We start from the raw sequence: 25797 nt of genomic DNA on the forward strand, positions 1-25797 counted from the left end.
ATAGGAAAAAGAGGCGCGCACCCGCACCTGGAAGGACCCCGGAGGAGAGATAGAGGATCCAAGGCCTGCAGCAATGTCCTGCCGCATGGAGAGCCAGCTGGGGCAATTTCCTGCCCTGGAGAGAGGAAGGCAGCAGCGGCTCCATGCAGCTAAAGGGAATCCCCACAGGGAGCTTCCCCACTGCAGAGGTGGCACAGGCCTTGAGGGAGGCCCTGGTAGTGGCGTCAGGCCACAGCATGGAAGGATGTCAGTGGCGGCTCCAGGAGTGGAGTCCCGGCAGTGGCAGCAGTGCCACAGGTGGCGCAAGGCCGCAAAGATGGCAGGCTTCCTCATAGGATGGGGTCCACGGGCAGGCTTGTAACATATACCTTTTTCATTTGCGTTAAGCCTTTATCGCACTTTGTGATGTTTTCGCACATAGCATTTTTAGTCTTTTAAGCTGTTTGGGGAGGGAGGGGGAGAGAGAGAGAGAGAGAACCTAACTATAAGGCCCTCATAGTAATTAGGTATGTATTCCTCTATAGGAGGCCCACCTAGTTACTTGAGGTGATGTTTAGGTATTAGTGTAGGGGTTAGGGGCCACATTAACATTCAGAGTGACATCAAGCTAGGTTGAGAGAACATTGTACAAATCTCATCTTTGGGTGAGTTTCCTCACTCCAAAGGACATCAAATCTTCATAAGAGTGTGCTGTTCTGTTCGTACGTCTCACTCTGAATGTTAAAGTGGCCCCTAATCCCTACACTAATAACTAAACCTCACTTCGAGTAACTAGGTGGGCCTCCTATAGAGGTATAAATACCTAACTACTATGAGGGTCTTATAGTTAAGTGTGCTCTCTCTCTCTCTCTCTCTCTCATTGTAGGTGAAAAAATGCCTCTTTCAATGACCACCTTTTAACTCATCCTGGTTGGATACATGCATTCCACTCTGCAAAAGAGAGCCTCAGCCATGACTATAGTGACATGCAGATTCTAATGGTTGTGAACTTCAGACCTCCAGAAGGATGTGCCTTGCACTAGTGAGAACCTCTTTGAAGGGAAATTCAAGAGTGTGGTAGGTAGGTTTGAGAAAAAAACACTGTTCCGTACTTCAGACCCTTACCACTGGCATTTCTGATCCGCCTTCTACAACCAGGAGGAACTCAAATGTTCCAGCAAAGAAACATTTTTTCCCACAGAAAATATATTATCTTTCTTATACTTGTACCCATCAGCAACAGAGCTCAGGGCCTCAGACAAAACCTGGAATGGGATTTTGACTGACTCCTGAGTCCACAGCCAGTGATCTAGCCTCCATGCCAGAGAATCTTCCTGTTGGGAGAAGGCTGAAATTTTATGTAAAATGTTGGACCCTAGTAACTTCACATATATGGGTTCTATGCACAGTAAAGGAAGGCTACAGATTAAAGCTATGGAATATTCCACAAATTGCCTTTGAAATGGTTTTTCTCTTTTCCCTACTCACCAAGAGCTAATACATAAGGAACTCCTCTTCCTCTTGAATGCCAGTGCAGTTGAGGTTGTTCCACCACAGAAGAAAGGGCAAGAGGTTCTATTCCAAGTACGATTTGGTATTCAAGAAAACTGGGACCTACTATCCCATCCTAGATCCAATGGCCTTGAATAAGTTTTTAGTCAAAAATTCCAGATGATTTCCCTGGGCACCATGATTCTCTTGTTGAAAACATGGAACTACTGGTAGTTATATTCTCTAGATCTAAAAAATGCCTACACCAACATAAAGATTCATCCCATACAGAGGAAGTATCAGATTTATTGTAGGGACACAGCGTCTCAGGAACTGCTCGCAATAAACATTCTTAAAATTATTGTTTCATGTAGAAAAGCAACCTGTTTATTTTCCTATGTAAATAAAGTCAGACTAGTTTGAAACTATACTAGCTGAGTTGTCTGAAATTATTGGGAGCCAAATCACAAGATTGCCTATACAGCTACACTAAGGGCCAGATTTTAGTAGCTACATGCACAACTGCTCGCATGTTATAAAATCCAGGGTCAGCGTGCGCAAAGGGGGTGCACACTTGTGCACCTTGCACGCGCTGAGCCCTAGGGAAGCGCCGATGGATTTCCACATTCCCTCCATCCCCCCCCCCCCCCACCTTCCCCACCCTTTCCCTACCTAACCCGCCCACCAACCCTACTTAAATCACCCCTCTACCTTTATTTTAAAAGTTGCGTCTGCCTCTGGGCAGGTGTAGGTTGCACGTGCCGGCCGAGTGCCGGCGTGCGATCCCCCAGCACGGCCACTGTGCCAGAGGCCTCGGTCCCGCCCCGCCCACTCCTCGCCCCTTTTTTCAAGCCCCGGGACATACGCGCATCCCGGGGCTTGCCCGCAGGAACGGGTTTTCGGGGTTACGTGCGTAATATACATGCGCAAACCTTTTAAAATCCACCCCTAAGTATAGTGTATCTTTCACCCATGGTACATTACCCCATGTGATAGACCATATAATTAACAAACTCTAAATCATTCAGGACATTCCTAAGTAACTGGTTACAGAAGGAAAGAAAGTTAAAAAAAATATGAAGGTGAGATAGTTGCATGAATGATATGGTATTGGATCACACATAAGTTGCATTTCAAGGAGACTGACAAAATATTTTAAAAAATGTGTATTTTCAGGTAGGTCTTGAAGGTGGACAAAGAGAAGCAGGCATGAACTTTGTATTAAGGGACGAAAAGTGGAGTGTCAAAGGGGTGAAAATTTAAGAGCTTGATTTAGTAAGGCTTTTTTCCATTCAGCGTCTAGGAAAAATCTTCGTAAATAAAGCCTTTAAGGATAAGATACATGGATTGGAAAAGGAGTACAAAAACATGAAAGAGAGAAGGGGAAGCTTGAATTAAACATTGACGTGAATGGGAGCCAATAGGAATTATTAGAAATTATTAGGAAGGGAATGGTTAATAAAACGGAAAATGTCATAATGCCTCTGTATCGCTCCATGGTGAGATCGCACCTTGAATACTGTGTACCATTCTAGTCACCGCATCTAAAAAAAGAGATAGTTGCACTGGAGAAGGTACAGAGAAGGGCAACCAAAATGATAAATGGGATGGAACAGCTCCCCTATGAGGAAAGGCTAAAGAGGTTAGGGCTGTTCAGCTTGGAGAAGCGACGGTTGAGGGGGGGATATGATAGAGGTCTTTAAAATCATGAGAGGTCTTGAATGAGTAGATGTGAATCTGTTATTTACACTTTCGGATAATAGAAGGACTAGGGGGCACTCCATGAAGTTAGCAAGTAGCACATTTAAAACTAATTGGAGAAAATTCTTTTTCACTCAACACACAATTAAGCTCTGGAATTTGTTGCCAGAGGATGTGATTAGTGCAGTTAGTGTAGCTGGGTTTAAAAAAGGTTTGGATAAGTTCTTGGAGAAGTCTATCAACTGCTATTAATCAAGTTGACTTAGGGAACGGCTTCTGCTATTACTGGTATCAGTAGCATAGGATCTTCTTGGTGTTTGGGCACTTGCCAGGTTCTTGTGGCCTGGTTTGGCCTCTGTTGGAAACAGGATGCTGGGCTTGATGGACCCTTGGTCTGACCCAGTATGGCATTTTCTTATGTTCTTATGGATAAAGGTGAACCGGTAGATATAGTGTATTTGGATTTTCAGAAGGCGTTTGACAAAGTCCCTCATGAGAGGCTTCTATGAAAACTAAAATGTCATGGGATAGGAGGCGATGTCCTTTCGTGGATTACAAACTGGTTAAAAGACAGAAACAGAGAGTAGGATTAAATGGTCAATTTTCTCAGTGGAAAAGGGTAAACAGTGGAGTGCCTCAGGGATCTGTACTTGGACCAGTGCTTTTCAATATATATATAAATGATCTGGAAAGGAATACAACGAGTGAGGTTATCAAATTTGCGGATGATACAAAATTATTTAGAGTAGTTAAATCACAAGCGGATTGTGATACATTACAGGAGGACCTTGCAAGACTGGAAGATTGGGCATCCAAATGGCAGATGAAATTTAATGTGGACAAGTGCAAGGTGTTGCATATAAGGAAAATAACCCTTGCTGTAGTTACACGATGTTAGGTTCTATATTAGGAGCTACCACCCAGGAAAAAGATCTAGGCATCATAGTGGATAATTCTTTGAAATCATCGGCTCAGTGTGCTGCAGCAGTCAAAAAAGCAAACAGAATGTTAGGAAGTATTAGGAAGGGAATGGTTAATAAAATGGAAAATGTCATAATGCCTCTGTGTCGCTCCATGGTGAGACCGCACCTTGAATTCTGTGTACAATTCTGGTCTCCGCATCTCAAAAAAGATATAGCTGCGATGGAGAAGGTACAGAGAAGGGCAACCAAAATGATAAAGGAGATGGAACAGCTCCCCTATGAGGAAAGGCTGAAGAGGTTAGGGCTGTTCAGCTTGGAGAAGAGACGGCTGAGGGGGGATATGATAGAGGTCTTTAAGATCATGAGAGGTCTTGAACGAGTAGATGTGAATCGATTATTTACACTTTCGAGCAATAAAGCTCTGGAATTTGTTGCCAGAGGATGTGATTACTGCAGTTAGTGTAGCTGGGTTAAGAAAAGGTTTGGATAAGTTCTTGGAGGAGAAGGCCATTAACTGCTATTAATCAAGTTTACTTAGGGAATAGCCACTGCTATTAATTGCATCAGTAGCATGGGATCTTCTTGGTGTTTGGTAATTGCCAGGTTCTTGTGGCCTGGTTTGGCCTCTGTTGGAAACAGGATGCTGGGCTTGATGGACCCTTGATCTGACCCAGCATGGCAATTTCTTATGTTCTTAAGTGTTTATGGAGGAGGAAAGTAGGAAGAGATTTCTAAGAGAAGAAAATGGTTCTTGGTGTTGTATTCTAGTTTGATTAAAAGAGGCAAGATAAGAAGGGGGAGGCAGCAAAGAGGAGATTATAGTAGTTAATGATATGGATTAGAGTTTTCACTGTTGAAGGAAAAGGAAAGGGGCAGGCATTGGCTCAATGTGAAAAGTTATAAAATACATGTTGGTAAGATGTACAGATAAATTGTGCTCTTCCTGCCCTGGTGAAGGAAGCAGTGTCTGAGGACATTTGCTGAAAAATGTGAAGAAACATAACTTTTTCAAAAAGAGATAAGGTACCTCTTACAGACCAGGTACAGATTTCTATGACAACTTCACATGCATAATAAAAAGTAGGCTATTTGAAAGAAGATAATTTTGTTTGGATAGAGAGGAGGTTTGGCTACTTATTACTTCTGCTGGAGAATGCCAGTATTGTTCTTGAGGTAATTGACTGACCTTTTCCCTATTCTCTTCAAGCAGTCATGGACCACGCCTGAATACTGCCTAAATGGTTTGATATATTATTGCTGTGTCTGGATAAGCCTTTGCAGTGCCTCCAAGTACTGCTGATACAAAAATGCCTTTAAGATCCTGCCTTTCCCATTCTAATCTACAAAGGAAACAGGAAAAAGGAACTTCAACTCCCAGTGCTTGGACAGCATTAAGACCTTTACAGTCCGCCCCGCTGCTGTACATGGGAAAGCAGAAAAAAACAAACAACCTTTAATCTTCTTGTGCTTTTAAGTTAGTTGTCAATAAGGTGCCTCATAATAACCAAGTAGGAGCAAGAGCATGCTATGTTAAGGATATAATAAACCCATGAGCTTTTCTGATAACTGGATGGATATATTTTGGAAAGCATGGATTTTTTAGCACATTTAGTTCTTTATGGCATCAGCCTTCTGATTTCAGGTAAGGGTCTGCTTGTACATATAAAACCTCAGCTGGTCTTACCGATATATTGGAGCTCTTCTGCTTCTTTTGTGATGTGCAAAATCTCTTTTCTTAATTTTACTAAGGGTATTTAGACACTGTGCTCCTTTATCTTAAAGTTTTAGCTCAGTTGTATGAATTAAGACACGTTAAAGTGATTCCTTGATTTTGCTGAGTAACTCTTATAGAGTGATGGGAATTTTTAATCATTCCAATATATTATCATATCAAAGCATTATTTATTTTGGAAATACCAGTTATATACCAATAATGGATGTTGAAGTGTTAAGTATCCCAACAAGTAAATTGTAATCTGTGAAACAAATCATTTTTACAATGGCCTTTCATTACTAACTACCAATTTTCTGAAAACAAGGGCTGTGATTTGAAAGGACTTTGCCAGTAGACATCTACAGAATAAAGAAGTTTCTTTTTAGAGGTAGCTTACCTTTTAAATCTCATTCGGTTTTTTTTGGACAATTTCCATAAAGCTTTGGTAAAAAGTTTATAAGGGAGGAAATGTGTTGTATACCTATCTGCACATTATTTTGCTGTGATTTATTGATGGAATTCCTGCGGCAAATGCAAGTTATATTGTGCCTGTTGCAGTATGTTAGTGCATAGAAATCTCAAAAGAAATTGCTGCTTTATATTCTCCTTTTGTGAGGCATTTCTCTTTAATGTAACTAAACAAAGAATTTGCTGAACCCAGACATAGTTATTTATCAATGTTTCTATACCGTCGTTCAGACATGCCATCACAACGGTTTACATTTTGAGAGGAAATACATACATACATAAGATGAACTCGGTCATATGTATATGTTAGAATGTCTTGGCAGTTTTCCTGTAGTTTAATACTTGAAGTGAAGGACAATTTACTGTTTACTAAGGTAAGCAGTCCTTTCAACTGGACAATGTGGATTTATAGCGTTTTAAATAATATTTTCTCTGTTGCTGACTACAATATATAAATTCTTAGGGAGGAAAAAACTCCTTTTCTGCAAGTATTTTTATACATTTTGGTAAGCTTAAGGAATCACAATTATGTTGATTGGTTTGCTCACCAACATTAAGGAATTTGTGGGGAATAATTTCATGTATGGCGACCAGTTTGAAACAAAAGTTATAGTGCTTGCCGTTCCATGCATGTTAAGTACTTGTAAAAGTGATGGTAAAGTTGACGGTTATGAGATTCTCTTCTTTGCACATACATATATAAAAATATACAGAATTTTGACTTCACCCATTATTTCTGCATCTCTTTTTTTTGCAAAGTGTGGAATAACATATTTAAAACCTGGCAAAAGTATAACAGCAAACTCCCAATCCGTTCCCTCCTCTGTGATACAGTTACTGCATTCTATAATTTTTAGCCTTTAAAGAATAATTAGCTGTATATATAGAAATCTTGACATCTCTCTTATTTTAGGATATTCTCTCAGAGAAGTAACCAGTCACAGACCCTCATTAATTTTAAGATTGTATTGACATTTATTTTGTATACTACATTTAAATTGTATATTGTTTAACCATTTCTATCCTCTTTTCTATTTTTCCTACTCCAAGTTTGGCCACCTTTGTTAAATGTAACTGTACCTTCTGTCACCACAGTTCTAGTTCTATGTTCTTAAGTTCTATGTATTTTATTGCACCCCCATTCTATGTAAACCAGCAAGATATGTTTTCATGATTGCCGGTATATAAAAACTCTAAATAAAATAAAATAAATATATGCAGTCTGTCAATGCTAAATACAAATTGTTGATGAGTTTCTTTGTTTCTGCACCTGAGTTATCTTTTTGTGTACTGTTCTTGGAAACTTAACAAGGGCCTATCTGATCCACAAGCCTATCTGATCTTTATAATAGCAGTAAACCTAAGATGTAATGTTTATCCTGCCCAGCCTACCACGATTCCTTGAAAACAAATGGTCAGATGCAGCTCATTCATTTATGCTATTGAAAATAATTATTTTTTGGTTTTAATAAAACGTTGTTTAACTAAATTACAATGCATATGTGTTAGGAGCTTAGATACTAGATGAATGTTATGCAAGTAGTACCAAGAATCTCTTATATATAAAAAAATCAACATACATGAATTATTTCTTTCGCACTTTAGTCGTAATAAGTATGGGAACAGATTCGGACTATTTGCACAACTACCCTTGTCAGCAGTACTCAACAAAAATATCCAAATTGCAGGTAGTGTAATTCAGCCCCACCATGTTTAACCAGGCTATGATCTTAACAGTAAAACTTTAAAAAGTTGTTTCATGATACACTTGGCAATTCAAAATGGTTTATAGTTAAAAATTTGTAAGACCTGGCATAGCACTATTAGTTCTGTTTCATCATCATTATAAAGAGAAGGCCTTCCTTGCCTGTTCTCTCCCATCTCCCAGGGAGAACTTTTTTCTTTCAATTAAAAAATTAGCAATACATGTTCATTCCCATGCCATAGCTGATGAGTCTGTTTACATCCTGATGATGACAGTGCACTGGCCACAGTTTTATGAGGTTCTTTTTTTTTTTCCAACAAGGCTCGTCTTGCTCTACTGTGCCACAGGACATGCATTGTTACCCTGTAACATTTATTTGTTTATTTGTGTGCTTTTATATACCAAAGTTTGGTACAAGCCTTCACTCCGGTTTACAGGTATAACAATGTATTACAGTAAATCATAATAGATAATTTTGTACATTGGTAACAGATAAAGATTGTGCTTTACTAACAGCAAAATAACGTTTAACACTGATAACATAAAAGCTCACCGGATGTAAATAAATTAGTGGGCAAAAGCATAGAGAAAATCTAGAAATAATATAATAAAAAAAATCTGAGCAAGCTGAAAAAATGCTTCAGTGGTGGGGAGGAGAGAGTCAGCTTTTAAGGACAGAGACCGTCTTGTGACTTTTCAAGATCAGCAAAAAATACTAAAGTTCAGTAGTAAAATTACACAAGTGTAAGTAATGTGTTCATTTATAAACACTGCTTTAGAGTAAATTTATGGTTTTGCTATAAATGAAAAAAATCCAGGAAATTCAGTCATATCCAACACAGCAACCGCCCTTCTGCACAATCATAACGTCACAAATTACACTGCAAATCTTACATTTATGTGGAATAAAGAATATTGAAATTTTTGCAATTAGAAATATAGATCAGAGGATTGCAGAAACTCCTTAAGCTTCTTCCTCTCTCTGCTTCTCATCCTGTGCTTTTCATCCCATGCTTGCACTTCTCCCTTGGAACTTTATCCAGTTTCACCTTCATTTAATCCTTCCTCCCTGTGCCTTCTCTGCTCCCTCCCCACTTCTTCCCCACCTTGTCTGCTATTTCCTAACATGTACCTCTTTATTTCCTTGTGCTTTTTCTCTTATTAAGCCTCTTGTGTCCCATCTATCTAAGCCTCTATATTTCACACAGTTGTAGAAATAATGTCATAGATAACTATTTATGATGTAACAACAATGCAAAAGCAGGCCGATACAGTACAGTGCGTTCCAGCACTGCGCACTGTTAACCCTCGATTGGACGCGCGTTTTCGACGCGCTAGCTTTACCCCTTATTCAGTAAGGGGTAATAGCGCGTCGAAAACGCGCGTCCAACCCCCCCGAACCTAATAGCGCCCGCAACATGCAAATGCATGTTGATGGCCCTATTAGGTATTCCCGCGCGATTCAGTAAGTAAAATGTGCAGCCAAGCCGCACATTTTACTTTAAGAAATTAGTGCCTACCCAAGGTAGGCATTAATTTCTGCCAGCGCCAGGGAAGTGCACAGAAAAGCAGTAAAAACTGCTTTTCTGTGCGCCCTCCGACTTAATATCATGGCGATATTAAGTCAGAGGTCCCGAAAGTTAAAAAAAATTTGAAATAGGCCTGCGGCTCACGGGTTGAAAATTGGACGCTCAATTTTGCCGGCGTCCGGTTTCCGAACCCATGGCTGTCAGCGGGCTTGAGAACCGACGCTGGCAAAATTGAGCGTCGGCTGTCAAACCTGCTGACAGCCGCCGCTCCTGTCCAAAAAGGGCGCTAGGGACGCGCTAGTGTCCCTAGCGCCTCTTTATACCGCTGGCCCTAATTTAAATAAATTACTGTATCGCGCGCACAGGAGAGTGTCCTGCACGCACCAGGAGAACAGGCGCTCGCCCACTCTCCCGAAATTTTTCCTGTATCGGCCCGAAGGAGAGTGAGTTTTGGATTCCAGTGTCCAATTCTTTGATTGGATGACAAAAGGTATTATTAGATCAAGGGCCTGCAGTAGATCTGCAACAGAGTTAACAGCTTAAGGGAGTAGACAAAAATGATGCGTGATCTAAGAAAGTTCAAGGAATGGCTAAGTGTTTGACAGAAAAGGTTTAATGCAAAAAAAGTGCAAAATCATGCACTGGGGGATGCAAATATCTATCCAAAGGATGAAAACTGTCTCACCGCCACATTTGAGCTGACTTCAGCACCCCAAAGGCATCAGTCTAGTTTCCTGAAAAAGCAGTCTTTGCCTCAAAAGTGCCACTACCAGGGTCCCTCACATCCAAAACAACCGGGACCGCAACAGCTCAAGACTGTGCTGTTGCGGTCCCGGTCGCAAGCACTGCTACCGGGTCCTTACCTCAGGTCCGGGAGCGAGGGAGGCTGGGCTCGCAGGGGCTCCAAGGCTGCGCGGGTCTCGTGGCAGCTCCCTGACCGGGAGCGCGGTGACCTGGGCCTGGTTGCGGCGGTGTCTCCACGAGGGAGACGCCGCCGAGCTCCCAGAAGCTGCTCCGCCCCTCCTGGGCACGCGCGCGCATGGAAGCCCGTTTTAAAGGGCTTTTCCTGCCGGACCGAGGACCGCCCCTAAAGTGACGTCAGATGCCGGCTTGTATATAAGCCGGCGTCTGCCTCTTTCAAATCGCCTTGCAACAAGTTCCTACTTGCTGCAGTGCCTGCCTCTGTTCCTGCTGGACCTCGTTCCTGTTTGGACCTCGGCTCTGACTTCGGATCGCTGGCTGCCGCCTCGGATCTCTGCTCCTGCTTTGGATCTACGACCCCTGTTCCTGTCTTGGATCTTCAGTTCCTGCTCCGGGTATTCTCGTCAAGTTCCCGCTCCAGACCCTGAGCTCAGGACCTCGCCTGTTTTCTTGGTTCCTGACTTCCGCCTTGTTCCTGGCTTCCGTGTCTGCTTCCTGCCTCGACCCCAGATCGGTATCTCTCGTTGCTTCTTCAGTTCTCCTAAGTCCCAGCGGCCGGGACCTCACGAGCTCCTCTCGGGGGGTCTGCAGGCTTTCAGGGCGAAGACACCAGTCTCGAGTCTGCCACCGCCTCCCGGCCTTCTGCCTCTCCGCGGAGTTTTCCTCTCTACCAACTTCCTACTCCGCCAGGCCAGCCCAAGGGTTCACTATTCTCTCCCCAACAGCAACATGTGCTGTCCTGTGCCCATAATCCTGAAGGAGCGATAGGGTTAACAGAAGTACAAATATAAAATAAACAGAGAAGTAACAACCTGAACAAATTTAATGCTGAAGGCCAAACCTTCAATAAACAAACAATTTGTCTCACTACTGGTCATAGTGATATTTCTTTGAATGATAGAAAGCTCCCTAGTCTCTGATGAAGATACCCTGATAATGTTCTATCTTTAGATCCCTATGCTAATTAGCTTCAGATTATGAATTAGCTCATTAGTATGATCAGTAGTAATACTTTCATCATTCTATCAGAAGTCATAAGTAAAATTTGCTAGTTTAAAGTAAAAGAGGCCTCCTGAACTTAGGAACAGGAAAGAAGGTTCAGAGCCAAGAGAACAGCACAATGAAGAAATCATGGGAACAGAGGAGGAAGAAGAGAGGAATACGCAAACCACAGTGCCTTGTATAAGTCATCACACCTGTGTACACTTTTTACATCCTACTGTCTAAAAGGTACAAATCAAAATGCATTAAAGTACTTTCATTGTGAAAGAACAGCTATAGAAATATTCCAAAAGTAATTAAGAATAAAAAACCAAAAGGTCTTGACTGCATAACTCTTCACACCTCTCTACTCAATATGTGATGGAAGCCACTTTTGCAGCAATAACAGCCATGAGTCACTTAGGATAAATGTCTACCAACTTTGCACAGTGGGAAAGGGCAGTTTTTGCCCATTTTTTCTTAGCAGAAGAGCTCAAGCTCTTTCAGGTTAGCTGCGGATCGTCTGTGGACTGCAGTCTTCAAGCCCTACTACACGTTTTCTATTGGATTCAGGTCTGGGCTTTGACTGAGCCACTCGAGGACATTCACTTTTTCTTCTTGCTGAGTCACTCCATTGCTGCTACTTCTTTGTGCTTAGGATCACTGTCCTGCTGAAAGTCCTGTCCTAGTCCCAGATCTATGGCACTGTCCTGCTGAAAGTCACCGTCTGTTATAATTAGTGAGGTTTGGGTGGACCCTTGGACACTGTGGCAGCTGACCACACCCATGGGGGGAAGTCCTGTGAGGGGACCACAGGTCAGGCTCAGCTTAGGACACACAAACACAGAGATTGATTTTTTATTAGACAATGTGATGAAGTCACCAGAGGTGGCAGTAGTGAGCAGTAGCCCGGCTGGGCTAGTATCCCTCAGGCACTGGAACAGCGACTCCGGTAGCAGTGCTGTAGTGGAAAGAACTGAGAATAATGAGTACAGTGGAATATGCACAAAACTCCAGTATGGAGAACCCAGGATAGCACAGTTGTATGAATTATCCACTGTGATGCCTAGATATCTTTCTTGGGTGGTAGCTCCAAATATGGAACCTAACATTGTGTAATTATAGCATGCGTTATTTCTCCCTATATGCATCGCCTTGCACTTATCCACATTAAATTTCATCTGCCATTTGGATGCCCAATTTTCCAGTCTCACAAGGTCTTCCTGCAATTTATCACAATCTGCTTGTGATTTAACTACTCTGAACAATTTTGTGTCATCTGCAAATTTGATGACCTCACTCATCATATTTCTTTCCAGATCATTTATAAATATATTAAAAAGTACAGGTCCCAATACAGATCCCTGAGGCACTCCACTGCCTACTCCCTTCCACTGAGAAAATTGTCCATTTAATCCTACTCTCTGTTTCCTGTCTTTTAATCAGTTTGTAATCCACGAAAGGACATCGCCACCTATCCCATGACTTTTTACTTTTCCTAGAAGCCTCTCATGAGGAACTTTGTCAAACGCCTTCTGAAAATCCAAATATACTACATCTACCAATTCACCTTTATCTACATGTTTATTAACTCCTTCAAAAAAGTGAAGCAGATTTGTGAGGCAAGACCTGCCTTAGGTATAGCCATGCTGACTTTGTTCCATTAAACCATATATTTCTATATGTTCTGTGATTTTGATATTGAGAACACTTTCCACTATTTTTCCTGGCACTGAAGTCATGCTTACTGGTCTGTAGTTTCCCGGATCACCCCTGGAGCCCTTTTTAAATATTGGGGTTATATTAGCCACCCTCCAGTCTTTAGGTACAATGGATGATTTTAATGATAGATTGCAAATTTTTACTAATATGTCTGAAATTTCATTTTAGAGTTCCTTCAGAACCCTGGGGTGTATACCATCCGGTCCAGGTGATTTACTACTCTTCAGTTTGTCAATCAGGCCTACCACATCTTCTAGGTTCACTGTGATTTGGTTCAGTCCATCTGAATCATCACCCATAAGAACATGCCATACTGGGTCAGACCAAGGGTCCATCAAGTCCAGCATCCTGTTTCCAACAGTAGCCAATCCAGGCCATAAGAACCTGGCAAGTACCCAAAAACTAAGTCTATTCCATGTTACTGCTGCTAGTAATAGCAGTGGCTATTTTCTAAGTCAACTTAATTAATAGCAGGTAATGGACTTCTCCTCCAAGAACTTATCCAATCCTTTTTTAAACACAGCTATACTAACTGCATTAACCACATCCTCTGGCAACAAATTCCAGAGTTTAATTGTGCGTTGAGTAAAAAGAACTTTCTCTGGAACATCTCACAGGCACCTATCTCCCTGGGTCTTGCAAGCTTCTATCACCTCTCTCCATTCACAGTCACATTCCACTGCTTGCTTTTAGAACATAAGAAAATGCCATACTGGGTCAGACCAAGGGTCCATTAAGCCCAGCATCCTGTTTCCAACAGTGGCCAATCCAGGCCATAAGAACCTGGCAAGTACCCAAAAACTAAGTCTATTCCATGTTACTGTTGCTAGTAATAGCAGTGGCTATTTTCTAAGTCAACTTAATTAATAGCAGGTAATGGACTTCTCCTCCAAGAACTTATCCAATCCTTTTTTAAACACAGCTATACTAACTGCATTAACCACATCCTCTGGCAACAAATTCCAGAGTTTAATTGTGCGTTGAGTGAAAAAGAACTTTCTCCGATTAGTTTTAAATGTGCTAACTTTATGGAGTGCCCCCTAGTCTTTCTATTATCCGAAAGAGTAAATAACCGATTCACATCTACCCATTCTAGAATTCTCATGATTTTAAACACCTCTATCATATCCCCCCTCAGCCATGAAAATCGTTTCTGATATGGGTATCTCCCCAACATCCTCTTCAGTAAACATTAAAGCAAAAAAATCATTTAATCTTTCCGCGATGGCCTTATCTTCTCTAATTGCCCCTTTAACCCCTCGATCATCTAACGGTCCAACTGACTCCCTCACAGGCTTTCTGCTTCTGGTATATTTAAAAACGTTTTTGCCTCTATGGCCAACTTCTTTTCAAATTCTCTCTTAGCTTGTCTTATCAATGTCTTACATTTAACTTGCCAACGCTTATGCATTATCCTATTTTCTTCTGTTGGATCCTTCTTCCAATTTTTGAATGATCTTTTGGCTAAAATAGCTTCTTTTACCTCCCCTTTCAACCAAGCCGGTAATCATTTTGCCTTCTTTCCACCTTTCTTAATGTGCGGAATACATGTGGACTGTGCTTCTAGGATGGTATTTTTTAACAATGACCATGCCTCTTGCACGCTTTTTATCTTTGTAGCTGCTCCTTTCAGTTTTTTTCTATTTTTCTCATTTTATCAAAGTTTTCCTTTTGAAAGTTTAGCACGAGAGCCATGGATTTGCTTACTGTCCCCCTTCCAGTCATTAATTCAAATTTGATCATATTATGATCACTATTGCCAAGCGGCCCCACCACCGTTACCTCTCTCACCAAATCCTGTGCTCCACTGAGAATTAGATCTAAAATGGCTCCCTCTCGCGTTGGTTCCTGAACCAATTGCTCCATAAAGCTGTCATTTATTCCAACCAGGAACTTTATCTCTCTAGCATGTCCCAGTGATACATTTACCCAGTCAATACTGGAGTAATTGAAATCTCCCATTATTACCGCACTACCAATTTGGTTAGCTTCCCTAATTTCTCTTAGCATTTCATTGTCCGTCTCACCATCTTGACCAGGTGGATGGTAGTATACTCTTATCACTATAGTCTTCCCCAACACACAAGGGATTTCTACCCTTTGAACTCTTCCACTGATCCATTCATTCCAGCACCTGAAGGGGCACTTGATGCTTCACTCTTCATCCCTCTCTCTGTAATTCGACTGCTGATATTATAGGGGATGGAACCCCAGCTCTCTGGCTCTTACCTGATCCATTGGCTATCCGCAGAAGCAGCCAGACCGGGTTCCAACACCTGAGCTTCAGATTAGGTCGGAGCCTGAGCACAGACCCAATGCCACAGCCCAGCCCAGAGGCCAGGTTCCGACACTGGGGCCTCGACCAGACCCAGGCCCAATACGAGACCTGGCCTGGAGGCGAGGTCCCAATGCCTGGATCTCAGACTAGGCCGGAGCTTCAGCACAGGCCCAATGCTGCGGCCTGGTCCTAAGGCTCAGTCCCAATACTGGGGCCTCAGCCCAGACCCAGGCCCAATGCTGGGGCCTGGCCTGAAAGCCGAGTTCGACACTTGGGCCTCAGCCTAGGGTCAGGCCCAGGCCCAGACCTTGAAGCAGTTCCGATGATGTCCTCTTCTTTCTTCTTTTCTTCTTCAACTAATGCCGACTGCTGGGAGTCATGCTGGAGTTAATTAACACCCTCCCACCCACCCGGAAAAATACCAGGGTTAGGGTTTCCCCCATCCCCCCCCCCCCCCCCCCTTACCCAGCCTGGTGGGGATCTGCCATTGAGGGAGTGGAGGCCTTTTCAATTAAAAAAATTTTTTAATGTTTGATTCTTTTTTTTTTCACAGAAATGAAATGAAATTCTTTTTCACTCAACGCACAATAAAGCTCTGGAATTTGTTGCCAGAGGATGTGATTAGTGCAGTTAGTGTAGCTGGGTTCAAAAAAGGTTTGGATAAGTTCTTGGAGAAGTCCATTAACAGCTATTAATCAAGTTTACTTAGTGGTAGATTTTCAAAGGGTTACGTGAGTAACCCCCGAAAAACTACCCCTGCACACCGAGCCTATTTTGCATAGGCTCGGCGGCGCGTGCGCAAGCCCTGGGACACGCTTATGTCCCGGGGCTTTGAAAAAGGGGTGGTCTGGGGGCAGGGCCGGGAGCGTGGCGGCAGTCCTGGGGCGGGGACGAGTGCTTCGGCACAGCGGCCTGTGCCGTGGCATGGCGTGCTAGCAGCCGGCCAGCGCGCACAAGTTACCCCTGCCTTGGGAACAAAGGTAGGGGGGGCATTTAGTTAAGGCTGGGGGTTGGGTTAGATAGGGGAAGGGAGGGGAAGGTGAGGGGGGGGGCCAAAAAAAAAAGTTCCTCCAAGGCCGCTCCGATTTCGGAGCGGCCTTGGAGGGAACGGGGAAAGCCATCGGGGCTCCCCTTGGGCTCGGCGCGTGCAAGGTGCACATGTGTGAACCCCCTTGCATGCGCCGACCATGGATTTTATAACATGCACGCGGCAGTGCACGCATGTTATAAAATCGGGTGTACATTTGTGCACGCGCCGTAACTTTAAAAATCTGCCCCTTAGGGAATAGCCACTGCTATTAATTGCATCAGTAGCATGGGATCTTCTTAGTGTTTGGGTAATTGCCAGGTTCTTGTGGCCTGGTTTGGCCTCTTTTGGAAACAGGATGCTGGGCTTGATGGACCCTTGACCTGACGCAGCATGGCAATTTCTTATGTTCTTATGAATCAAACATTCCATGAACTGAAATTTGTGGAAAAAACTTCCTGAAAACGAACAAAAAAACAAAAACAAATGTTCCTGCACATCCCTAGTTTCCTATAGTGCAAGTAGTGAGGGAGCAGTTCATTTTGGTGGGAGGGAGGAAGTCTGGTAGACTGTCACCATGGAAAATTGTAGTAGTCTACTCTCAAAATATATCTAAAAGCACATTCTTTAGGTTTTGTTAACACAAAATATTTTTGGGCCCAGTACAAAAGCCTCCATGCAGGTGGGTATGTCCTGCATACATGCCAGAAACTCTAAATTAGTCAACAAACTTATTCTTCCTAACATGTAAATTCTATTTGGGAGACACATCCAGATCAGAGACTTTGATTTGTATCCCAGTATATTTTATACTGGTGAATTATTAATATTCTTTATCAGACAATACAAATTTCCAGCCTTTAATGTCTCTGGTTTGCTTTTCTGGCTGATTGTGTCTTTTTTCTTATCTTCAGATCTTCTCTGTGTTCCTTTTTTTGTTTTCCTGTCTCTTTCTCTGGTGCCTTTTTCCTCTGCTTTGTCTCTTTCCTTGAGTGGATATTTTAATACTTTCACTTCTCTTGATGCTCTCCTCTTTCTCCCCTCCATTCATCAATCCTTTTCTCTTCCATTATCTCCCAGAATCCCCCACCCTCAAACCCAGGGCCCTCTCTATCTCATCCCTATTCTCTCCCTATTCCTGAGCAATTTCTCCATCTCTGTCTTCCCAGTACTCGTCCTCTCTCTCTCTCTCTGTCCCTCTCCATCACACTGGCCCTTATCCAGGGTCCTTTCTCCGTTCTCTCTCTCTCAGTCTCTGGTCTTCGCTCTCTCTCCCTTCATCTGCCCCCTCCTAATTCCCCTTCCCCCTCCATACCTAATCCTTTCTCTCCCCGCCTTCCCCCCTCCTCTAGTGTAGCACAACTTGTCCTTTCAATCCTGATCCTCTTCTCACACCGCCAGCAGGTGCGGCACTGCATAATACTGTGTCAGCATCCTGTGCCTCCCCCCCAAGCATTCATACACTCCTAACCTCCCTTTACATTTACCATCTTTTTCACTGTTCTCCAAGCATTCACCCCTCCCCCTTCCTGTCCTCACCTGGCTGCTCCCCTGACTGACTTCCTACTCTGCTGTCATCTGAGTCTCAAGTCCCTGCAGCACAGCCATCTGAGGCCTGGAGCAGTGACTCTCAAAGTAAACAGCACAGCAGAAAGCCCTGTAACTCCAGGCAGCAGGTGTGGGGTGGGGGAAGTAGACAGGAGGGGAAGGGCTGGAACAGGGAGCAGAGGCTTTTCCCTGCTATTCACCGCTGCTGTGGGGACTCCCTGCTCCTGCCCCTCCCCTCTGGACGTCCTCAGCGCTGGTTACCACGGGGATAGGAAGGAGGGGGCTAGAGCAGCAAGCAAGAGAGGTGAGGCACTGTCCACTAGAATCCAGCCTGAGCGCGGGGAAGAGGATCATGCTGAGGCACAGGAAAAGCTTTCCCAAGGCAATGCTGGTTGCGAAGCACCATCGGAGGAGCAAAGAAGCAGCAAGAGTGGCCAGATCACCCCCGATGTTTCAAAAGAGGGCACCAAGAACAGTAGCATGAACCCTCAAAAGGAGTACGAGAGGCAAATGGCATAGGAGTAATAAAAATGATTCATATTATTATACTATCCGTTTGGTTTATGACGGAAAAGCTGCCATCCAGGCCTTGGTCACAGCATCAGATTAGTTAGGTGTGTGTTTTCCTCACACCCATTGGTAAGTGCTCTGTCAGCTTTCCCAATCTTGTTGGAACATGATATCATGTTTCCTGGGGAGGATGGTAGAAGACAATGCAAACTGCTTTCCTCTCCACAGGGCAGGCAGAGCTCAGGAAAGCAATATTGACATTTGTGAGAGCTGGGAGGCATCAGCGAGGGTGGAATGAGCAGATAATGAGGAAAACTGACCTTCTCAAAATGGGGTGATTCTGGGTGTACTGCTGGAGAATCAAGCAAAATGTTATCCACCCTTACCAGAGGAAAAGAAAGTAGAAATCTGGCATCACTGTATTACAGAAAGGATTTACTGTGTCTATTTGACTGCCAGAAACATAGAAAGCGCCTGGTCACAGTGAAACCCTGAATATGCTTGGCCGTTATGTTATCGATCACACTGTGTAACTGTACTTTCACTAGTAATATAGCACAACGTATGGCTTTGTGGAGATCTACATATGGAACCTGCCTGATTCTCTCCTTCATGCAATAAGAGTACACCCACAAATTGAGGATAGGAGTGCTAGCCACTGCATTATCTTATGCATAATTATGTTCTTAATCGAGTTATTATGTACACCTTATTTCCTTGTCTTTTTGACTGTAAAGCTTGTTGCTGATTTATTGTTTATTGTGAACCGAGGTGATGTTATTAACGTGCCGTGGTATATAAAAAAATCACGAAATAAATAAATAAATAATCTACTATCTCCACATTCAAGACACTTTTCTCTGAATGATACCATTGTCGGTCCTGTTTCGGATCTTAATTTACAGGTCACATTTTCTATTAGGGATTTTAGCCATAATGAGGGAGGGAGAGAGAAGCGGAGGCTTATCGTATGTACCTCCTCATTTGCACCAGATTCAACAAAGAGAGGAACACATACATGCATGGCTAAGTTATCAGTTAAGGAACATACAGTATAGCATTATATTTAGATCATGATTAAAGTGTACATTCTTTGTTTACATAAATATATAAAATAGGGGACAATGGATGGTATTGTCTCCATCCCCAGCCTTTACTGCTGTTAAAACTTCTACTGCTGTCACTAAGTTACAAGAGGAAAGCTTAAGCTACCAGCACAACGAGATACCAGTACAGATCAGCTGCATCTGGCATTTTCTATAATGCCCAGACAGTAGTGAAACTAGTAACTGAAAAGTGAGAGGGAGACTGGCTAGAGGGCGAGGGGAGCCAGGAACCATGGAGCTGAGAGAGAGATGCTGGGGGGTGACAATCAGAGAGAGGAGGCAGCTGTCACTGTGGGGAGTGGGAGCCATAGTTGGGAGAGAGGAGCTGAAAGTCACAGCTGCGGGTTGCTGCAGTCAGAGGAGAATATTAAACCAACTGACTGCCTGTTACAGGAGCAGAAAGGAAGACAAAAAGTGTTGTTAATCACTCTGTGACACAGATAGATAAGGATTGTCTGAAGTGATTATTCTCAATTGCAGGCAGCACATTGGTCACGTGATAGGTGGTAACTGTAAAATCCCAGGAAGTTAATGCTGCACTGTATCACATTTCTATGTACCAAATATGTTTTCAGGTTTTTTTTTTAAATATAGTTATATTGTACTAGCACATTAGAAAAATTAACCATGAATCAAGAATATGGATAAGGTTAAACAACTTGGCGTGTCAGCGAATCAGAACCTACTCACTCTGTGCATTCCACCCAAGAACTGTTCCTCTGGCAAAGCCACACATACATCTGTAAAAGGGTATAAAAAGCTGAAGAACATATTCAGTTTAAATTCCAGTCATCTGGTTTTAACATTTGAAGACGAGGCCTGTGTTTGTTTTAAAACCTCATGGACATCGTCATCTGTGGATAATTCTTATGATGGTCCAACAAAAGCACCATGACCTGTAAAGAATCCATCTATTTCTATCAGGACTGCTCAAATGCAAGAGGTATTCAAACTGTAATTGCTAATGAGAATAGATACGGGGGCAGAGCCGCAGTAGCAGTACACCTTGTGAACCCCATGGAATCCAGCTTAAAGATTTTTCTACAAGATATTTTAGTGGTTTCCACCTTTTTTTTTTTTTTAAATTATACTTTTCCCTTATTCAATGTCACACACAGAAACATTATATATAAAACAAAATAATGCAATAAGCACATCATAAATAATCCTAAGATTTGATATTTCGATGATCTGGCCTCTCCCATCTTGTTTGTAAATTCAAAGCTATAAACAACAATGCACAAGGATTCCAGGGAATAAAAGGGAGCTTCAAGTTCTGTTAAGTAACTTGTTTATACAGTGATTTCAAAAAAGGCCACGACACATTCATGATGGCCAAATTCTGGAAGGAGATTCCGAGAGGAAATTAATGGAAGCTCGATCTAAAAAATAGAAACATTTCAAAATACTAAACGTTTTCAGAGAAGAAAACTGGAAAACATTCACAAAATACTTATTAAGAAGTTCCTCAGGAGATAACCATTTAGTCTTCAGGAAGTTTAAGAAATGTAAATTTTTAACACTCATCATGTTTTCCAGTGATTCACACTTATGAAATAATAACAACCTACCCTTAATATCTACAAAGACTGTAGTTTGCAAATTAGATTCATTAGATGACAATGTGGCATAAGAATTATCTAATTCCATTGTCTTATTGTCCAATTCCGTTAATTTTAAAGCAACTCTGGCTGGAAAGAAACATAACTGGGATACTGTGCCAGCTAAAGAGGTCTTCATATGTGAATCCACCTGCCAAATATCTTTCAGAATTATATCATCCGGTTCAACTAGGGAACCTCCTTACCCTGTAGCACCTACTCAGTCGGTGGTGTAACAGGGTCTGGAACTAAAACCCTTACATTATTAAGGGTTTGTTCATTAGCTGGCAGATTTATATTGTGATCTTGACCCATCAAGACTTGCACTGGAGAGGCAGCAAACTGTCTCAGTAAGACTGACCATGGATCTACAGCATTCTCCCTTCTTTCGGTGGGTGAAGATAATGGAGGAGGAGCTCGATCAGCAGCAGGTCTCAAGATTCTATCATTACTTCCCCCTCTTACACCAATGTTCTGATCACTAGGTAGTTGTTCAAAGTTATGGTCAACGGGGCCTTTAAGTGGCTTCGAGCTTTGAGGAGCTCCACAGATTTTTCCATTGTGCTTTTTCCCTAAAATTAGCACCCCCCCCCCCCCAAAAAAATACCAAAGGGGTGAGCCCCTTTGTCATGAGGCTTTGGCACTGCACCGGTGGCTGCGCGGCACTGCGGCCAGGAAGAAATAGGCAGCCTTGATTACATCAGCACCTCTGCATGGGAGGCTGCAATCTCAGTCCCCGTCAGGCTGGCTCAGGCAGGAAGTTCCAGTGCCTCTCTCAGGACCCTCACTTTGTGCCACTGCTGGCAGGAAGAAATAAGCACCCTTGATGACATCAGCACCTTTTCATGGCAGGCCGCAATCTCAGCCACACTTGGGGCTGGCTCATGCAGAAAGTTCCAGCACCTCTCTCAGGACCCTCTCATGTACTCACTCTTACTATGGATTCCATCTACAGTTTACCTCAGGGATCATGTCTGTCTTATTTAACATCTTTCTCTATCTATCCATTCACTAGCTTTAAATGGGTAATTGCTACTACCGGGTCAAAATGAGGACAATGCACTTACCTAATAGTCAGTTAGATTCATCAAAATGCTATAAATGTAGCAGGAATAGCGCCCGTGATAAAAAAAAAAAAAAAAAAGGGCATGGTTAGGCTAATTTCCTCACTTCCATATCGCGTAAGCTATTTCCATGAAGCGCAATGCATCATCACGTCGCACGTGATAAGCCATGTGGTGTGTTATTGGTCAGTTGCGTGTAGATTTATGCGTGGTGTGCTATTTTTTTTTTGTATATATATATACCGGCTTCCTACAGCCATCTCTTTGAGGGTATTTCAGGAGTTGGAGAGAGAGGAAGCAGGTGTTGTTGGTTAGTGGATAGTTGGAGGTTAGGAGATTTTTGTGATTAATGAGTGAGTTCTCCTGTTTGGTGTTCTCATCTATTTCCCTTTTCCTTGATCTCTTTTGTCTTTTTCTGTGTGTGAAATTTTTTGTTAGTTTGTCTGTCTAATTTTTTGTCTAGAGGCATGAGGAGGACTGGTGGTGGTGAAGGAGTGAGGAGGAGAAAAGGAGTGGTGGAGGAGTGGAGTTGTGGAGAAGAGAGGAGGAGTGAAGAGGAGTGGAGGAGTGAGGTGTGGTGGTTGTGGTGAGGAAAAGTAAGAAATATGGCACGTGAGAGGCGTGGGGAGAGAGGAAAGGAGAGGAGGAGGGAGGACGAGGGCAAGAGTGCAAGGAGGAGAAGTAGGAATATAGGTAAAGACAGGGACAAGAGTAGAGATAGGCAGGAGGGAATGGGTAGGAGGAGGCGAGAGGGGGAAGGAGATAGGCAGGCAAGGACTGAGGGAGGAGGACAGCAGGTTAGAGATAGAGAGAGAGGGCAGAGGGGAAGGGGGAAGAAGGGAGGGGAAATGGGAGTGGGAGTGAGAGCGAGGGCGAGGAAAGGGAGAGCACTTATCTGGAAGTGTAAGTGGTACCCCCTTCTGGCAGCCAGACAGCAGGACACCCGCAGGGCTCTCAAGTTTAGTATTGAGGACAATGAGCTGCTCATCGCTGGGGTCTTCGAGCATTACTCTATGCTTTTTGGGAACTGAGCAGCCAGGCCATCGAAGGCAGCCAAGGGCCAGATCTGGTGCACCATTGCCCAAGCGATATCAAGGTGAAGCAGTATTTAACGCAGTGCAGAGCAGGTGGCCCACAGGTACCTGGACATTAAGGCCCAATTAAAGATGAAGGTCTAAAGCCACAACAAATACTTCCAACAGACCGGTGGAGAAACCCCTTGCCCAATTGTACTCACGCCCATGGAGGAGCACCTCATCCAGCAGCTGGGACCAGATGTCATTGTTTGATTTACATGATCAAAAATCAATGCAGAAGAACAAACTTTCTGACCCTACTGGTTATACCACACCATGAGCCTGAAAGCCTTAACCTTCAAGAGTGGGCAAAAGTCCCATAAGGCTTTTCACACAAATGTTTGCTTGCCTGAAATTTATTTCCTCTGATTTTTTTCCCTAAATAATGCTAAATATTGTGATAAAAAGGTTGCCCAGATTTTGTTAGGGTTCTACAATGATCCCAGTCTGGTAAACCTGACTAAGTAGGGTGATTGTTCCAAATGGGAAAAGTTTTAATTTGTTTCCAGCTCTGAATTTGCAAAGATTATCGGTAATATGGGTGAGACTTTTTGTTCTGTTCATTCCCACCCTAATGTGCTAATAGAAGCATTGTGAGAGGGTAGTAGTGGTTTTATTTCCAAATTGGTGAATGCTTCTCTTCAAATGGGCTGTTTACTTAATCCTCTGAAGGTGGAATCAGAGCATCCAATTCTGAAAAAGGACACCTTATATCCCAATGACTTTGGGACATCGACTTATCCTTTCCCTCCCATTATTAGCCAAAGTTGCCAGGTGCACAGTATCACAGCAACTGTAAGATTTTATAGGTAAGCACTGTATCCTGTAAGATCATTATATTAATTTATAAAACAATTAATGGTTTAGCCCCCAGATGTTTTCATTTTGTACTGAAAATGTATCACCCTTCCTGAAACCTAAAATCTTCTTTTTCAGAAGTTGTAAGATGTTCCATATATGAAACAAGTTAGATTGGCCATGTCTTGTGATGGGCTAATTTCTCTTGCTGGGCTTCAACTTTGGAACTCATTGCCTGATGATTTAAAAGTTGAGAGTTCCCTCCCTAGCTTTGGGAAGTGATTAAAGACTTATCTTTTCACACAGTCCTTCTTCAGTGATGTTAATTAAGAGCCATAGCTTGTACATTGTACTGTCTATACTAATTACGGTATATTCTGGCATTTGGGCCTATGTCTGGGACGGTGCTGTAAACGAACTCCGATGGTGTGGCTGTTGGGGTATTTGTGAGTGATGCTTAACTTATGCTGCGTTATGCATTTTATGTACGTTTTATTGTGACCCACCTACAACTGGCGATAGTGTGGGATAAAAGTATTTTAAATAAATATATTCCAGCTGTGACTAACTGAAGGCCTTAATGAGTCAATCAGCTTTTTGGAAAGTTGTCCAAATATGCCATATTCACTGTTTTATTTTCAATCTGTTAAAATCAGCAAGTAGTTATTTTGCATTAAAAACTGCAGAATGATCTTTTTAACTTTGTATCATGTAGAGTAGAGGTTGTGTCAGCTTCTGTTCACTTAGAGACTCAATGAAACATACAATTTGACCAAGGTTGCTTAAACTTTTGCATAAAACTGGAAGTTGAAAAAGGACATGAAGGAAAATTGGTGCTGACATTAAAGATCATTGGTGAGACTGCACCTAGAATATTGTATCTGATTCTAGAGGCCTTATTTTTGAAAGGATATTTTATTTATTGATTGATTTTTTTTACATTTATAAAACTGCCTATTCACTAGAGGCTCCATGCGAGCAACAAAAAATACAATATAGTCAGTGGTAATATATAGAAACATAGAAACATAGAAATGACGGCAGAAGAAGACCAAACGGCCCAACCAGTCTGTCCAGCAAGCTTTCACACTTGTTTTTTTTCTCATACTTTACTCTTGGCCCTTAGTAACTTTTTGGTTCTCTTTCACTTCCACCCCCGCCATTGCTCCAGAGTAGTGCTGGAGCTGCATCTAAGTGAAGTATCTAGCTTAATTGGTTAGGGGTAGTAACCGCCGCAATAAGCAAGCTACTCCCACGCTTATTTGTTTACCCAGCCTGTGCAATTCAGTCCTTGTTGGTTGTCTGAGTATAATTCCACTTTCCTTCATTCCCCCCTGCCGTTGAAGCAGTGAGCTGCGCTGGATATGTATTCCAAGTGAAGTATCATGCTTAATTGATTTGGGATAGTAACCACCGTAACAAGCAAGCTACATCCATGCTTATTTGCTTATCAAGACTATGTAATTCAGTCCTTGTTGGTTGTTGTCTGAATATAAATCATCTTTTCTTCATTCCCCCTGCCATTGAAGCAGTGAGCTATGCTGGATATGCAGTGAAAGTGAAGTATCAGGCATTATTTGGTTTGTGAATGCAAATCCTATTACACAATAATCGTGGCATACAAATAGCTCTAAACAAGCAAAAAGAAACCAATG

At 42.6% G+C, this 25797-nt stretch overlaps 1 protein-coding gene across 2 annotated transcripts in view; it reads left to right on the forward strand.

Moving 5' to 3' along the window:
• Nucleotides 1-5345: 5345 nt before the first annotated feature.
• TEK (TEK receptor tyrosine kinase) overlaps nucleotides 5346-25797 on the forward strand; it is a 204923-nt gene continuing 184471 nt past the window's right edge. The window contains exon 1 of one of the 2 annotated variants that reach the window (XM_029606483.1): nucleotides 5346-5736. In XM_029606483.1, coding sequence (XP_029462343.1) covers nucleotides 5685-5736 — 52 coding nt within the window. In that variant the 5' untranslated portion in view covers nucleotides 5346-5684. The remainder of the gene's footprint in view (nucleotides 5737-25797) is intronic. The other variant, XM_029606474.1, reaches the window with a different exon arrangement.

The sequence above is a fragment of the Rhinatrema bivittatum genome, chromosome 1 (assembly GCF_901001135.1).
Source record: "Rhinatrema bivittatum chromosome 1, aRhiBiv1.1, whole genome shotgun sequence".
NCBI lineage: Eukaryota > Metazoa > Chordata > Amphibia > Gymnophiona > Rhinatrematidae > Rhinatrema > Rhinatrema bivittatum.